Source organism: Protopterus annectens, chromosome 1.part0 (assembly GCF_019279795.1).
Source record: "Protopterus annectens isolate FY-2018-M chromosome 1.part0, PAN1.0, whole genome shotgun sequence".
Classification (NCBI taxonomy): domain Eukaryota; kingdom Metazoa; phylum Chordata; order Ceratodontiformes; family Protopteridae; genus Protopterus; species Protopterus annectens.
Window position 1 is genome coordinate 1,747,987,294 of NC_056725.1, and position 16,137 is coordinate 1,748,003,430.

The 16,137-nt window shown below is 40.7% G+C and overlaps 1 protein-coding gene across 1 annotated transcript in view; it reads left to right on the top strand.

The window, feature by feature from the left end:
- Positions 1-16,137, top strand: part of IGF2R (insulin like growth factor 2 receptor) — a 2,372,344-nt gene that overhangs the window by 622,952 nt on the left and 1,733,255 nt on the right. The window contains exon 10 of the mRNA XM_044074918.1: positions 8,493-8,596. Coding sequence (XP_043930853.1) covers positions 8,493-8,596 — 104 coding nt within the window. The remainder of the gene's footprint in view (positions 1-8,492; positions 8,597-16,137) is intronic.

A 16,137-nucleotide genomic window follows, 5' to 3' on the forward strand; every position in this document is an offset into this window, starting at 1 on the left:
TTTATTTGGACATATCCATTGCAATGGGTATTGTAAACCAGTCAAATATTTCTCTCTCTCATAAAATTAACACTTGGATACTTTACTGTGGTAGAACTTGTATTGTGTGATCATTTGAAAACACAACATGATTTGCACTTGACTGGAATAAAGTCAGAGCAAATATCTCTTTCTCTGTCCATACTCAGTCCAGTAAATGTTATAAGTCAGAAGGTTGTTGCAAGCTAATCAGGATCAGTCTGTACACTTCAGTAGCTAATATGAGAAGTGACATAGATGAAATTTTATAGGTTTAGACAGGTTATCAACTTCCAGTCAAGATTAAGCTACCTGTCCATATTCATCACAAGAGAGGCAAAGTGCTTATTTCATTACATGTATGTTCTTGAATAGCTTTCTAGGTATGGCCTTTGTTATTGGATGGCCGTGTAAAAGCACAGTTTAATTCCCCTTGTGAAATGAAATCAAAACATATATCTCTTTCTCTGGCCTAACCTGATCCAACAAATGTAAGCCAGTCCTAAATTCCTCTGTCTTAAAACTATGGATGACTTTAAACCAGTACAAGTCATCCTTATTACTGAATAGACCAACAAGGACGTTGGAGGAGTCTCACAGATTGAATCAACTGTCGTGCACAAACCAAAAGTGTAATGTGTGTCCATGTTCACTAAGAGTGAAGGAAAAGTCATTTTACATTACTCTGTTATTTACCTATTAAATTCTTGGTACCTTGTTAAAAGCCATCTGGGTTCCTTTAAGGCATTTCAGGAGTGTTACAGGCTGCAGTTCAGCCAGCATGTTTTTTATTCAAACCAAGTAAGAACAGATTGTCTAACTGTATACATTATAATCGGATCGTAGAATATGTTCATTTCTTTGATTATAATAAATCTGTGTTGCAGTTGTATATCAACTCAAAAAAATGTAATTTAACATTCTAATATGGCCAACTGAGGATGTGAAATTGGACGTATAAATAATAGCATTTCTTGTGAAACAATCCTAAGTGCATTTCTTTGTGCCAGTCCCAAGCCCGGATAAATGGGGAGGGTTGCGTCAGGAAGGGCATCCGGCATAAAACTTCTGCCAAAAATTACTGATGCGGAGAACTTTTCATAATTGCATACCAGATCAGTCGAGGCCCGGGTTAACAACGACCGCCACCAGTACTGTTAGCCAACAGGGTGCTGGCGGAAATTGGGCTACTGTTGGCCGAAGGAGAAGAGGAGGGTGAAGGCATGCCCGAAGTCAGGAAGATAGGAGGAAGGTTAGGAGTGCAGCAGTGAGGTTAAGAACTTTGAATGTTGGTAGTATGACTGGTATAGGAAGAGAGCTAGCTGATATGATGGAGAGAAGGAAGGTTGATATATTGTGCGTGCAAGAGATCAGATGGAAGGGAAGTAAGGCCAGGTGTTTAGGAAATGGGTTCAAATTGTTTTATCATGGTGTGGATGGCAGGAGAAATGGGGTAGGGGTTATACTAAAGGAACAATATGCCAAGAGTGTTTTAGACGTGAAGAGAGTGTCTGACAGAGTGATGTTTATGAAGCTCGAAATTGATGGTGTAATGATGAATGTTGTTAGTGCATATGCTCCACAAGTTGGGTGTGCGATGGATGAGAAAGAGAAATTTTGGAGTGAGTTGGATGAAGTTGTGGTGAATGTACCCAAGGGTGAGAGACTAGTGATTGGAGCGGACTTTAATGGGCATGTTGGTGAAGTGAATAGAGAGGATGAGGAAGTGATGGGTAGGTATGGTGTTAAGGAGAGGAATGCAGAAGGTCAGATGATTGTGGATTTTGCGAAAAGGATGGACATGGCTGTGGTGAATACGTATTTTAAGAAGAGGGAGGAGCATAGGGTGACGTACAAGATTGAGGAAGATGCTCACAGGTGGATTATATCCTATGTAGGAGGGCCAGTCTGAAGGAGATTGGAGACTGTAAAGTGGTGGCAGGGGAAAGTGTAGTTAAGCAGCATAGAATGGTGGTATGTAGAATGACGTTGGTGATCAAGAAGAGGAGGAGGAGTGTGAAAGCTGTGCCAAGGATTAAATGGTGGAAGTTAAAAAGGGTGATTGTGAAGTGGAGTTTAGGGAAGAGTTAAGACAGGCATGGGGAGGCAGTGGAGAGTTACCGAATAGCCGGGTAACTACAGCAGAACTAGTAAGGGTGACTGCTAGAAAGGTGCTTGGTGTGACATCTGGACAGAGGAAGGAGGACAAGGAGACCTGGTGGTGGAATGAGGAAGTACAGGAGAGTATACAGAGGAAGAGGCTGTCGAAGAAGAAGTGGGATTGTCAAAGAGATGAAGAAAGTAGACATGAGTATAAGGAGATGCGGCGCATGGCAAAGAGAGAGGTGGCGAAAGCTAAGGATAGGGCATATGGAGAGTTGTACGAGAGATTGGACACTAAAGAGGGAGAAAATGACCTGTACCGATTAGCTAGACAGAGGGACAGAGCTGGGAAAGATGTGCAGCATGTAAGGGTGATAAAGGATAGTGAGGGAAAGGTAGTCACGAGAGGAGAGTGTGTTGAGGTAGATGGAAAGAGTATTTTGAGAGGCTGATGAATGAAGAGAATGAGAGAGAGAGAAGGTTGGATGATGTGGGGATAGTGAATCAGGAAGTGAAACAGATTAGCAAGGAGGAAGTAAGGGCAGCTATGAAGAGGATGAAGAATGGAAAGGCTGTTGGCCCAGATGACATACCAATGGAAGCATGGAGGTGCTTAGGAGAAATGGCAGTGGAATTTCTAACTAGATTGTTTAATGAAATTTTGGAAAGTTAGAGGATGCCTGAGGAGTGGAGAGAAAGTGTTTTGGTACCTATCTTTAAGAATAAGGGTGATGTGCAGAGCTGCAGTAACTACAGAGGGATAAAACTGATTAGTCACAGCTTGAAGTTATGGGAAAGAGTAGTGGAAGCAAGGTTAAGAAGGGAGGTGATGATTAGTGATCAGCAGTATGGTTTCATGCCAGGAAAGAGCACTACAGATGCAATGTTTGCTCTGAGAGTGTTGTTGGAGAAATACAGAGAAGGTCAGAAGGAGTTGCATTGTGTCTTTGTAGACTTGGAGAAAGCATGTGACAGGGTGCCTAGAGAAGAGTTGTGGTATTGTATGAGAAAGTCGGGAGTGGCAGAGAAGTACGTAAGAGTGGTACAGGATATGTATGAGGGTAGTGTGACAGTGGTGAGGACTGCAGTGGGAGTGACAGATCCGTTTAAGGTGGAGGTGGGATTACATCAAGGATCAGCTCTGAGTCCTTTCTTATCTGCAGTGGTGATGGACAGGTTGACAGATGAGATCAGACAGGAGGCCCTGTGGACTATGATGTTTGCAGATGACATTGTGATCTGTAGTGAGAGTAGGAATCCAGTTGAGGAGACTCTGGAGAGGTGGAGATATGCTCTAGAGAGCAGAGGAATGAAGGTCAGCAGGGCTAAGACAGAATATATGTGTGTAAATGAGAGGGAGGGTAGAGGAATGGTGAGGATGCAGGGAGTAGAGTTGGTAAAGGTGGACGAGTTTAAGTACTTGGGATCAACAGTTCAGAGTAATGGTGAATGTGGAAGAGAGGTGAAGAAGAGAGTACAGGCAGGGTGGAATGGGTGGAGAAGAGTGTCAGGAGTGATTTGTGACAGACTGGTTACCAGTAAGAGTGAAAGGGAAGGTCTACAAGAGGGTAGTGAGACCAGCTATGTTATATGGGTTGGAGATAGTGGCATTGACAAAAAGGCAGGAGTCAGAGCTGGATGTGGCAGAGTTAAAGATGTTAAGATTTGCAATCGGTGTGACTAGGATGGATAGGATTAGAGATCAGTATATTAGAGGGTCAGCTCATGTTGGACAGTTTGGAGACAAAGCAAGAGAGACAAGATTGCGTTGGTTTGGACATGTGCTGAGGAGGGATGATGGGTATATTGGGAAAAAGATGCTAAGGATGGAGCTCCCAGGTAAGAGGAATAGAGGAAGGCCTAAGATAAGGTTTATGGACATGGTGAGAGAGGACATGCAGGCGTTTGGTGTGACAGAGCAAAATGCAGAGGATAGGAAGAAATGGAAAGAGATGATCCGCTGTGGCGACCCCTAACGGGAAAAGCTGAAAGAGAATGATGATGATGACTTGCGAAACAATCTGCATCCCTTCAGAGCAGGTTTGAGCGGAACATTGCCATTAAACCCTGGCCATTTGTCGGACTGAAGGCTGGCTATCCAGTTCATTTCGGCAATCTCTGTTCTATTGTCATTATTACTTCCTCTAATATTTTGTGTTATAGTTTAAAGAATCATGAATTTAAAGGTATGCCCTTAATTGGATACCATGTGCTTTGCTGGTGCATTTTTGATATCTCCTATGCTAATATCCCTATTGTGCTGCAAAGTCCTCTCTTTAAGTTGTCTGTTCATATTGCTGGCATAAAAGCTGTCACAGCGATGTACATACCACTAAGAAGAGAATGTTCCTGGTTTTACAGTCAGCATACAAGTGTGGGACATTTATTTTATTCAGACTTGGATATGTAAACTCATTCCGATCAGCAATATGCTTACATGCTTTGCAAGCACAACATGGAAATGTTCCAACTCTGTTGGACCTGATATTATGTTTTTTACCGTAACAAAAATGTTTGAGATTCTTACTGTTCTTAAAAACAAAAATATGGTTTCTCACCTACTATATCTTTAATTGCTTGGTCAGTGGTGAGTAGCTTCCATTTTTCTCTGATATCACATATGCAACCAAGATAACTAGAGTAGGTCAGCACTACTCTTGTTCTCTGATCCATTCATCCTTAAGCTGTTACTTTATTGTTCCTTGTTTGAAAAATGAGGTCTTCCTTTGATCCATACCCTCAGTCACTGATTTTGTATCATCTCATTTTGAAATCATGTGACAGATTTTGTGTGGCTTCAAAAAAAGTCTCGCCTTGCTTGGCTTCAGAAAAAAATCTTGTCTTGTGTACATAGTATAACAGTTGTTTTTTTCAGAATATTGTGATAGATATGTCCTGGATGCATGCTTGTTCGATGTAACGAGATATTTTTCCAACATTTTTTACGGAACATTATGGTGTTAATGTTGCCATCTTCTCCAGTGTATAGCATGACGTCCAGGAAATCTATCTCAAATTCAGATGGCTTCATAGTGAATCTAAGGAGTGATGTGGTTTCTTCCAAATATGAGACAAAATCTTTAAGTTGATCCATAGTGCCTCCCCACAAGGAAAAACACATCATCCACAAAACATTAATAGTAATTGATATAGTTGGACTGGTTTTGACTACCAAAAGAATATAATCTTCTGATTAGCTATGCACTGTCTTACTAAGACCATCTAGTTTTTAAGTATGTTACAATTTCATTTGGTTACAACTTGGCGGAGACCATTTCTGATTGGTTCTTAACATTTCAACAGACCAACAAAATGGTAAAACATATTGAGCATACCTTTCAACTTGTTTTAATTAATTTACATTATTGATTGGCCATGGTTATGCTTAAATAGGAGGGAATAATGCATGCTTTTTTAGATTTGAAGAAGGGTTTTTACTTGCAAACACTTATCTGCACCGCATTTCATTTTTTATTTGTTTTTATTAAAATGCATGATTTGGACTGAGGTAGCCGGACTGTTCTTTGTTTTGAAAGTTACATATGTACATTTCTCTCATACTGTTAGCTTCTTTAAGGATTAAGAGGTTGTCTGAGTACATGAAACAATTTCTGCATTGTCTCAGGATGCCCATATATACCAAACTGGCCACAGACATTAGGAAATGACAAATGCATGTGTCTGGACCTGTATTAGGCATGGGTTATTATGGTTTAGGGATTTGGTTTTACAGGGGTCACCTGAGTGGTGTCAGGTTAAGGCTAGATGTTAGATAGTTTTATATTCTGTTATTAGTGCTGTTAGCCTAGCTAACTAGTTGCCCTAAGCTTAACTCCATGTAAAGCTTTTCTCTGTATTACAGATTAAAGTCATAAATACTAGTTTTGTAGGTAAATTTTACAGTCTAAAGTGTTTGATACAATACAGGGCACTGCTAATTGCTGATGTGTGGTGAGCAGCTCTGCGCAAACATGCTTATTTTATAGCAAACAGAAAAAAGGTAAAAACTAACTTCTGTGCCCACTGATCAATAAACGACTACACTTTGAGCTCCCTGGAGTGCCTCCCAGCTCAAAAAAAAAAACAGATAAACACTTTCTGTCACAAGATGGATGATCTGGAATTCCTTAATGTAAAAGTACAGTAAACCTAGTTCTCAAGTGCAGATTAACATCAAACAACTAATTCAATGGCTAATTCTGCCCTTCTTCGTTGTAGGGATAACAACTTTGTCCACAATATGTCTACATTATGGTACATAGGCTTAGTGCTTTCTGACTGGTGCCTTCTGACTGGTGCCAAGTAGTGCATGCATTTTAATTAGTACATTTTGGTGCATACCCAAAGAATATCTGGATGGTTTTATAGTCTTAGCAAGTTTCCAGGAATATGAATTCCTGAACAGTTTCAGTGGCCTCTGTTGGTGAGATGATTTGGCAAATGCAGACACCATGGTAAGTATGCTGTGCTTCCACTAAAGATTAAATTTGATTTCTAGATCTGAAGTTACTAATTTTCTGCTAAATCTCTTTGCAGTGAGAATTCTTAGAGAATTTTCCACTGTGAATTGTTTCTGTACACCATTTGTGGTGCAGCAGTTAGCATTGTTGTCTCACAGCAAGAGGTTCTCCCATTCAATTCTCAGCTGGAGCGCCTTCTGTGTGGAGTCTGCATGTCCTTCCTGCGGTCATGTGACATTTAAAGACATGCAGGTAGGTGTGCGCATGAATGGGTGTGCCTTATTTGAAGGTTGGGCATCGGGCTGGCAACTTGGCACCGTAAAAATCCACTGCCAATCATTAGCGGACCGGAGTTCCGCTGTGGTGACCCCTAACCGGGAAAAGTAGTGGTAATTGGTAGGATGTACCCAGGGCTAGAGCAGAAGCATATCCATTAGTTGGTTAAGTAGGACTTAAGAATGTTCTTAAAGTTATGTATGTTTTCTAGTGATCTGATATCTACAGGAAGGGTATTCCATATTCTTGTGACGGCAGTAGAGTTAGAGGGACACCCAGAGTTATATTTACATTTAGAAATTTCAACTAGTGCTTTGTCCACTACTTCTTAGTGGACGATTGCTGGTATAGTGGTGTAATAGTCCTTATAGGGCTGGGTGTTTTTGGGTTGATAGAGGATTTGGTGGGCTGTTATAACTTGGTTAAAGGTTAACCGGTTTGGTAATTCCACCCAGGATAGCTTTTTAAGGGACTGGCAACGGCGGGGGGGTCCTATTTACCAGATCACAGACACAGTTTGTCGAATGTGTCTTGATCGAACTGAAAAGAGCAAAAAGACAAAATAGCGAAGCATCTTTTCAGTGAATTCTTTCCCTGGGAAAGAATTTGCTTGGCTTCTTTCGTAACTTTGCCATTTTTAGCACTGTAGTGCGATCTCGGAGTTGGTGTATTTAAGTAGGGGGAGGTGTGGGGGGCACAGTCCCCCCATGTTTTAAAGTTTTTTATTTTGGAACAACATTTTTTTCCTTGGGGGAAAAATAGCTGTTCTGAGGTTTCTTTGTTGTAAGCTTTTGCTTTCATGGGGTCGATTATTTTTCGTTCGCTTTTCTAAGTGTGTGATAATATAATATTAGACCCACGGTGGGACCTATAAGTTGATTTGGTGGCAAGTTTTGCCATTTTGTTGTAAAATATAGAATGGAGTATGGTTATTATTTTTTTTTTCTTCTTACATCTGTGTTTCATGTTCTGATTTGGTACTTATTTTGGTGTTAAGAATTCTGTTTTGAAGGTCCTTCAAAGGGGGGGGGGGGTATATGCATCTAATTTAAAAACTGGTTCCTATTAGATCGTCAAAGATGCATAATTTCTAATGCGTCTTCGCCGAACTTAAAATAACGAAAACTGAAAACAGCAAAGGGGCATATATTTATTTTTTTTTTTGGACAAGCAATTTCTTCCCAGTTTTATTTTTATGGGTTCGATGAAGACGCTTTCCAAGTAATGCGTCTTCGACATCATGATATAGACTCTTTAAAACAGCTGTTTGAGAACAGTTGATACCCACAGTAGGAACTGCACTCTCTTCAAAACTAATGAATGGGGACTTAACAATCTGCAAAAAATAAAGCACTCCATAGTACTCTTTCTCATATTTACTTGTATTTTTGTTTATAAATCAAATGTCTGTGATGAAGCAATTTTCAGAGAATTATTTTACCATGTGTTTGTCTAACTTAACAGAGTTCTGTGGCTCAATGATCATGTTTCATACAGAGATCCATTGAAAGTTCTGATGTTTTGGTAAACTGTATTAGAGTTACTTTACAGGAGTGTCTACTAATAAAGGTCTGTCAGGTCTTTTTAGGTTTTCTGAGTACTCAGCATTTACTACTTTATTTTTCCTTAAATTAGATATTCAGATGGTGACCTTACATTAACATACCCTGGAGGTAGTACGTGTAGTTCTGGATTTCAGCGAATGACTGTCATCAATTTTGACTGCAATGAAACAGCAGGTGAGAGTTTTTCTTTTTTTAATTTAAGGATAGTAAAAAAAATTCCCTTTCTTATAGGGTCCCACTCTATTAGTTGGAAAGCTTGGGTTATAGCCTCCTTGTGCATATCATTCACTTTATAAAATACCATGCTGGAAACTTTTGGATGTTGTAGCAGTTTGTATTGGACATGTGTTTGTCGGTTCTTACCTTATGTGGCAGTTTGTGTGTATTTGGTGCAGTTTAGTAAGCTAATTATTCAGTATTTATCACTTCAAGCAGTCTAGGATACTTGTTATAGTTTGACTGTGGAGATCAAAAAGCAAAAAACATTTTTTTAACTGTGTACCAAAACTACCCGTGATGGGCACTCATTGTGCATGGTGTGTTTTGGGGATGAGCAGTTTAATAATGATTGCAGTGTAATTTATTTTGCTAAATGTCAAACCTGCCCAAGTTTTTATATTGGCAAGATGGATAGAAAGTTTAAAGAATGGTTATGTGAACATATTTATAGTATAAGGAAAGGGAAGACCGAGAACGCCTTAGCCAACCATGTAACCTTACACCCAGGTCACTCCTTTGTTTTTCAGGTGATTGACCAAGTAGTTAAAGATGTGAGGGGAGGCCCCTTTTCTTTGAAATTGGAATTGCTTGAATTGACCTGGCAACTTAGATGCCAGGCTTATGTTTTACCAGGGCTCAGTGACATCTGTTCTTTGGTTAGCGTGTTGAAACTTAAAAGTTTGTTGAGATGAAGAAGTTTTTCCAAATACACTTGTGGTCATTACATTTCAATGCTTCATAGATTTCAGTATAGTTTAGGGATTTGTGAAGACTAGTATTTTTTAACTGTCCTTAATGTCATTTTTATGTATAGTTATTTGTAAATCATAGTTTTCAGTGTATATTGTAATAGTTTTTATAATAGTTTTTTATATTAGGAAGCAACAAAAAAGTTTTTGTTTTTGTGAATTTTTGTTCTACATCATGATCTGCTTTCTTTGATGAATCATATGACCTACTTCTCTGATGAATCATTTGACCTATTTTTAGAGTAACATGTGACTATTTCTAACACCACATGTCTGAAGAAGTTTGGTAATATACCTAACGAAAACGCTTATTTGTTATTAAAGCGCCGGTTTTCTGTTCCTTTGCTTTTTTGTTGATTTAATAATGATTATGACATATGTGACTCCTTCATCTGTAGTGTAGTCAATGACAAGAAACTGTAGATTGTATTTGGCAAAATGCAAATAAAGTGGTAAGTTGACTTCTGACCAGGCCTTAGTCTGAAGTGCTACCCCAAGGTCTACCTCATGTGGTCTGTCATAGGAACACTTTCTGGACAAGTCAGGGTCAACACTGTTGGGCCTTTTTTCAAACCTGGTTCTGAGGATTACAGAGAAAAGTGCAAGGAAAGAGTGAGAGAGCGAAAACTCAAAAGAAATCTTAAGCATGATAATGCTGAGAGCAGGCAGCAGGTGGGTGTTTCAAGCACTTAAACTCAGATGTTGTCCTGGGCTGGAGGAGTTTAAATGCTTAGAAGCAAGCAAATCTGTTTTTATTACTCTTGGGATCTCCAGGTTTCCTGCATGTATGTTATGTGATCCTTCTATGAATAACAGGGAAACAGGAATTGTGTTGTCTTCATCAGATGTGGAAGTTCACAACATTTTATCACCTTTTAAACCCTACCTAGGGCTGTTTTGTGTAATGCAAGGTCAGTTAGGAATGACCAAAAAAAAAAAAGTATCTGATTTGATTGTATGTTTGACTTTGTCTTTCAGCAAGTTTGAATCTGTTAAAAATACAAGTTGGATATTCTTATTCTTCTTCTTTTGGCTGCTCCTGTTAGGGCTCACCACAGCAGATCATCTGTTTCCATTTCTTCCTGTCCTCTGCATCTTGCTCTGTCACACCAACCACCTGCATGTCCTCTCTCACACCACATCCATAAACCTTATCTTAGGCCTCCCTCTTTTCCTATTACCTGGCAGCTTCATCCTTAGCATTTTTTTCCCAATATACTCTGCATCCCTCCTCAGCACATGTCCAAACCAACGTAATCTTGCCTCTCTGGATTTGTCTCCAAACCTTCCAACCTGGGATGACCCTCTAATATACTTATTCCTAATCCTGTCCATCCTCGTCACACTCATTGCAAATCTTAACATCTTCAACTCTGCCACGTCAAGCTCTGACTCCTGCCTTTTTGTCAATGCCACGGTCTCCAACCCATATAACATAGCTGGTCTCACTACCCTTTTGTAGACCTTCCCTTTCACTCTTACTGGTACTCGTCTGTCACAAATCATTCCTGACACTCTTCTCCACCCACTCCATCCTGCCTGTACTCTCTTCTTCACCTCTCTTCCACACTCACCATTACTCTGAACTGTTGATCCCAAGTATATAAACTCATCCACCTTCGCCACCTCTACTCCTTGCATCCTCACCATTCCTCTAGCCTCCCTTTCATTCACACACATATATTCTGTCTTTGTCCTGCTGACCTTCATTCCTCTTCTCTCTAGAACATATCTCCACCTCTCCAGGGTCTCCTCCACCTGTTCCCTACTCTCACTACAGATCACAATGTCATCTGCAAACATCATAGTCCATGGGGACTCCTGTCTGATCTCGTCTGTCAACCTGTCCATCACCATTGCAAATAAGAAAGGGCTCAGAGCTGATCCTTGATGTAATCCCACCTCCACTTTAAATGCATCCATCACTCCCACCACCCTCGTACATATCCTGTACCACTCTTACATACTTCTCTGACACTCCCGACTTCCTCAAACAATACCACAACTCCTCTCTAGGTACCTTATCATATGCTTTCTCTAAATCCACAAAGACACAATGCAACTCCTTCTGACCTTCTCTGTACTTCTCCATCAGCACTCTCAGAGCAAACATTGCATCTGTAGTGCTCTTTCCTGGCATGAAACCATACTGCTGATCACTAATCATCACCTCCCGTCTTAACCTAGCTTCCACTACTCTTTCTCATAACTTCATGCTGTGACTGATCAGTTTAATCCCTCTGAAGTTACTACAGCTCTGCACATCACCTTTATTGTTAAAAATCAGTACCAAAGCACTTTTTCTCCATTCCTCAAGCATTCTCTCCCTTTCCAAGATTTCGTTAAACAATCTAGTTAAAAATTCCACTGTGATTTCACCTAAACAACTCCATGCTTCCACAGGTATGTCATCTGGACCAACAGCCTTTCCATTCTTCATCCTCTTCATAGCTGTCCTTACTTCCTCTTTGCTAATCCACTGCACGTCATGATTCACTATCCGCACATCATCCAACCTTCTCTCCCTCTCATTCTCTTCATTCATCAACCCTTTCCATCTACTCAACACACACTCCTCGCTTGTGAGTATGTTTCCCTCATTATCCTTTATCACCCTTACCTGCTGCACATCTTTACTAGCTCAGTTCCTCTGTCTAGCCAATCGGTACAGGTCCTTTTTCTCCCTCCTTAGTGTCCAACCTTTTATACAACCTTCATACGTCTTATCCTTAGCCTTCGCCACCTCTCTTTTTGTTATGTACCTCATCTCCTTATACTCATGTCTACTTTCTTCATCCCTTTGACAAGTTGGATATTCTAACTAATTTAAATTTGTGTTTGCTGCAGGAGAAAACTACAGATTTCTCCTGGTGTACCATAAAGCAGGTCATCTAGAAGCTTTTCTGCAAGAGTTCATGGACTCTCCTTGCTGATATAGTAGATAAATAACTGGGCTGTCAATGAGAGTTCAATCAAACTTTTAGGTTTAATGGAGACTTGTGGTTTTGTTTGAGTTGTTTCCACTGCAAGTCACAAAACTGGCATTTCACAGGACCTGGTCTTCCAGTTTGTTCTAGAAACCATGAATCTGGTGGTGGAGCCAGTCTCCTGGTCTGATCTTTGCTGTGCTTCAGACTTGGCCTTTCTATAACTTCCTGCATTCTAACATTGTGGTCAGGTGTAGAGCTCTCAGGGCAATTACTGTAGATTTTAGATACTATTCCTCCTGTTCTTGACCTATTATATGAAAGCATCACTGCTGACAATCTAAATGAGTTGCTTTTGGCATATAATTATGCCTTACGTGCAATAGATGAATTTGCCTCAGATCGTATGTCCTGGGCCAGTAGCCATCCATGCACTGTGGCTTAACCATAAACTATGGTCTTTGCATAGGCAGGGGTGGAGGTAGATGCATTTGCTGGAAGGCAGACTTTCTTTAGATGAGCACTCTGTATTCCTCAGGCTGAGATCTCCAATAACACAGCTGTTTTGTTCTAACTTGGAACTTGGCAGCAGTGACTCTTCCTGCTGCACTCCTTCAGGATGTCAACAGGCTGTGCAGACCAGCCTGTTTAGCATTCCTACATGAGATGGTGGCACAGTTCCTTGCTGACAAGGTTGCCTGTATCGTATGCTCCATCTCTGTGGGTTCTCTCACAAAGCATGTTCCAGATGTCTGAGCTGTGTAACTCATATTGGTGCTGGAATGAGTTTGATTGTCTTTGTGACAGACTCATGAACACCATTTCAGCTGTGTGTCTGACCTGTTGTGCTTTGTACCCAGGCCTGTAAAGCTAAGACTTGTCTCATGACCCTCAGTTCATTAATTTTCCATATGGTTCATTCCTCCATGAGATTCTGAGAGTTTCCTATCCTGTTTATGGAGGTGATGATCACCCCATTTCTCAAGACCCCATCTTTGGTTGCCTATGGTACTAGTGATCCAAGTTTATTTAGCAGCTCAGGTGCCTGTAGGAGCTGGAATGGGGAAGGGTGTTAATGAGTTGCCACTTCCATCTTGCCATTCCAAGGGGGAAGAACATGACTTGCCTCACCACAAAGATGACTACTAGCATGAGTATTAGGTGTTACCTAGTGAATGGAGCTTAAGCAAGTAGAGCTTGCTCTGTCACAGTGCTTAGCAGCAGTAAGCTGAGAGTAACTTGGCATACAATGGTGTGCTTAGTCTCAGACTATTGCTATAGTGAGCTTGTCAGAGCTGCTGTGGGAGAAGAGGTGCTCTCAGCAGGGAGATGAAGCGGGTAGACTGCTCCTAAGACCAGCAATCTGGCCTTCTCCTTGCCACCCAATTCTTGCTGGCGAATGGCAGGCCAATTGAGGCTCTCAAGAACAAATGGGGCCATAGGGCTCTTGTCTTTTCCTAGGACACGTATCTCCCTATTAAAAAAAAAGCAAAGTAAATGTTCTGGGTAAGAGCCAGTCACTTCCAGTAAAGAATGATTCACTTTAATGTCATCTCATCACCCAGGATGTTCAACAAATGCATGTCTGTGGTCACAGCAAACCAAAGACTGCAAGAGGCGAGTCTGCTAACCTAGATGATTGGATCTTAACTATTCTCATTAGTATCTGTCTCCTCTCAGCCAGCAAGACTGTACTGTGTCTTTTTCAGTCCCTCAGCATCGCAGTGAACATTGGAACATTGTACAGGGAACCTACACAGCCTCAAATCCATCATATTGACAATGTGCAACCCATTCTTACAAGAGCCTATCTTTGTAGAAAAGAGTGATTCATATTATTCAAATACATCATGTCCCAGCCATAGACTGCCTCTGGGCATTGGAACTTTATGGTGGCATCTGTTTACATTGTTCTGCATGCTCAGTTCTAGGTGAGGGTGCTCCAGTGGACTTTTAACAGCTCAATGTCATCAGCTGACCCAGCTTTTGTAACAGCCTAAGAATTTCTAGATCATGTGAACCCCACTTGAGATAATGATTGTACACATTGAGTGCAACTCTAGGAAGTTTCTTCCAAACTCTCTCCCTAGTGATGGCTGTGACCATGATTCAGTTATCATAACGTGGGGAGGGCATTGTTAAGTGTAGATAGTCCATGGTATAGTGCCACAGAAAGAGAGAATTTTGCACATGAACCATCCTCACCTCCAGGGTGTTTTTTCTGACTCTAAAGGCATTTCAAGGTCTACTTCCACAGAGTGCAGTAGCCATTTATATCAACAGCATGGCTGCGGTCTTGTACTGCGTGAAGAAGGGGGAGGAACCTATTCCATTTTCTTGTGCTGTCAGATGATGAGAGCTTGAGAATAGATTTTGTCCATGAATCTCTTTCTGATAGCAATTCACTTCTAGTGTCCCACTTCTTATAGAGCATGCTCAGGTGCTTCTTGGGTGTTCTGTAATTCTGCCAGTTGCACAGACATTTTTCAGGCGTTGAGTTGCATCCTGGATCATGCTGAATGCAGCAATTTCTATTCCTGTTACCCACTTCAAGGGGAAACATTCAATGGACACTCATGGAGAATTGGCCCCAGAACAATTATACACTTTCCCCATTTCATCTTATTCCAAGATAAATTCAGAAAAGTAGTGCAAAGTTAAGGTTATTTTCATAGTCCCCTGCTGAACTCAGTATATGTAATTTTCTCTGCTTTGCCCTCGTCTCCTTATGAAATTGCCTGAATCTCTTAGAACACTACTTATACATTTGAGACTAGTTTCACCTGGGCAATCATACTGTTCAGTTAATGGCATGGTTATATCATGTCTGTTAATGGGTAGATGGCTTCATGTCATAACTGGGTTTTCCACATCCTTGTGCCTGCTCAGAGGCTGAATACTCAGAAAACATACAAATTCAGAAGGATATGCTTTTCTATAAGGGCTACTGCTAAATGTTTAGATAGTACAGGAGCAGTAAATGAATTCATACTGGGGTACTTGACTCAGATATTTGATTCTGGGTTAAATTATTTCATCCATTCAAGTACATTTGACAGCAATATGTAATGCAGCAAGATGCTAACTCATGTCTTACCTCCTTCAGGGTTTGTAAAGCCTTTCCAAGAGGGTCATTTCTCATCAGACCTCTTCTGAAAATTAGTAGTTCATTCCTTTGAATCAGTGACAGAACTGAAATCCTTAAGGAAAATGCTGTTTTTTGGCAGTCCTTTCTGTTGGTGGACTTTTTGAATTGTAGGCCCTGTGCCTCAGTCTACTTTGTTTAATTTTTCACCAGAATGGGGTATTCTTGCACTCAACCCATCCTTTATGCCTAAGGTAGTTACTAAGATTAACCTGTTACTCCATTTACTTGCTGATTTTCTTTTCTGAATATGCTAGCAATGAAAATACTTAATGCATTTTCTGACTGTTCTAACAAAGTCCTCATTACATTGTATGGATGTACACCAGCAGCTTTGATTCTGTCTGGATAGAACTAAATTAGTTAGAAAAGACTTCAGGGTGTTTACATTGTTCTCCAGAAAGGCAGTGGAGCAAATGTTGGTTGTCCAGCTGCATTGCATTTTGCTTTGAGAAGAATAGTCCGTTACAGTCCATGCTAAAGACTTGTTAGTGTTGTCCAGTAGCTGACTCTCATTCCTTCTTCAGGAATGCATCCATGGATGGCATTTGTCTAGCAGCTACACATGCTTCCCTGAAACCTTTTGCAAGATATTACAAACTGGATGTGATCTGTAAATATCTGCCTTTCTTCAGGCCTGCATTTACTAAGGACATGTCCCCATGAAGAACCACC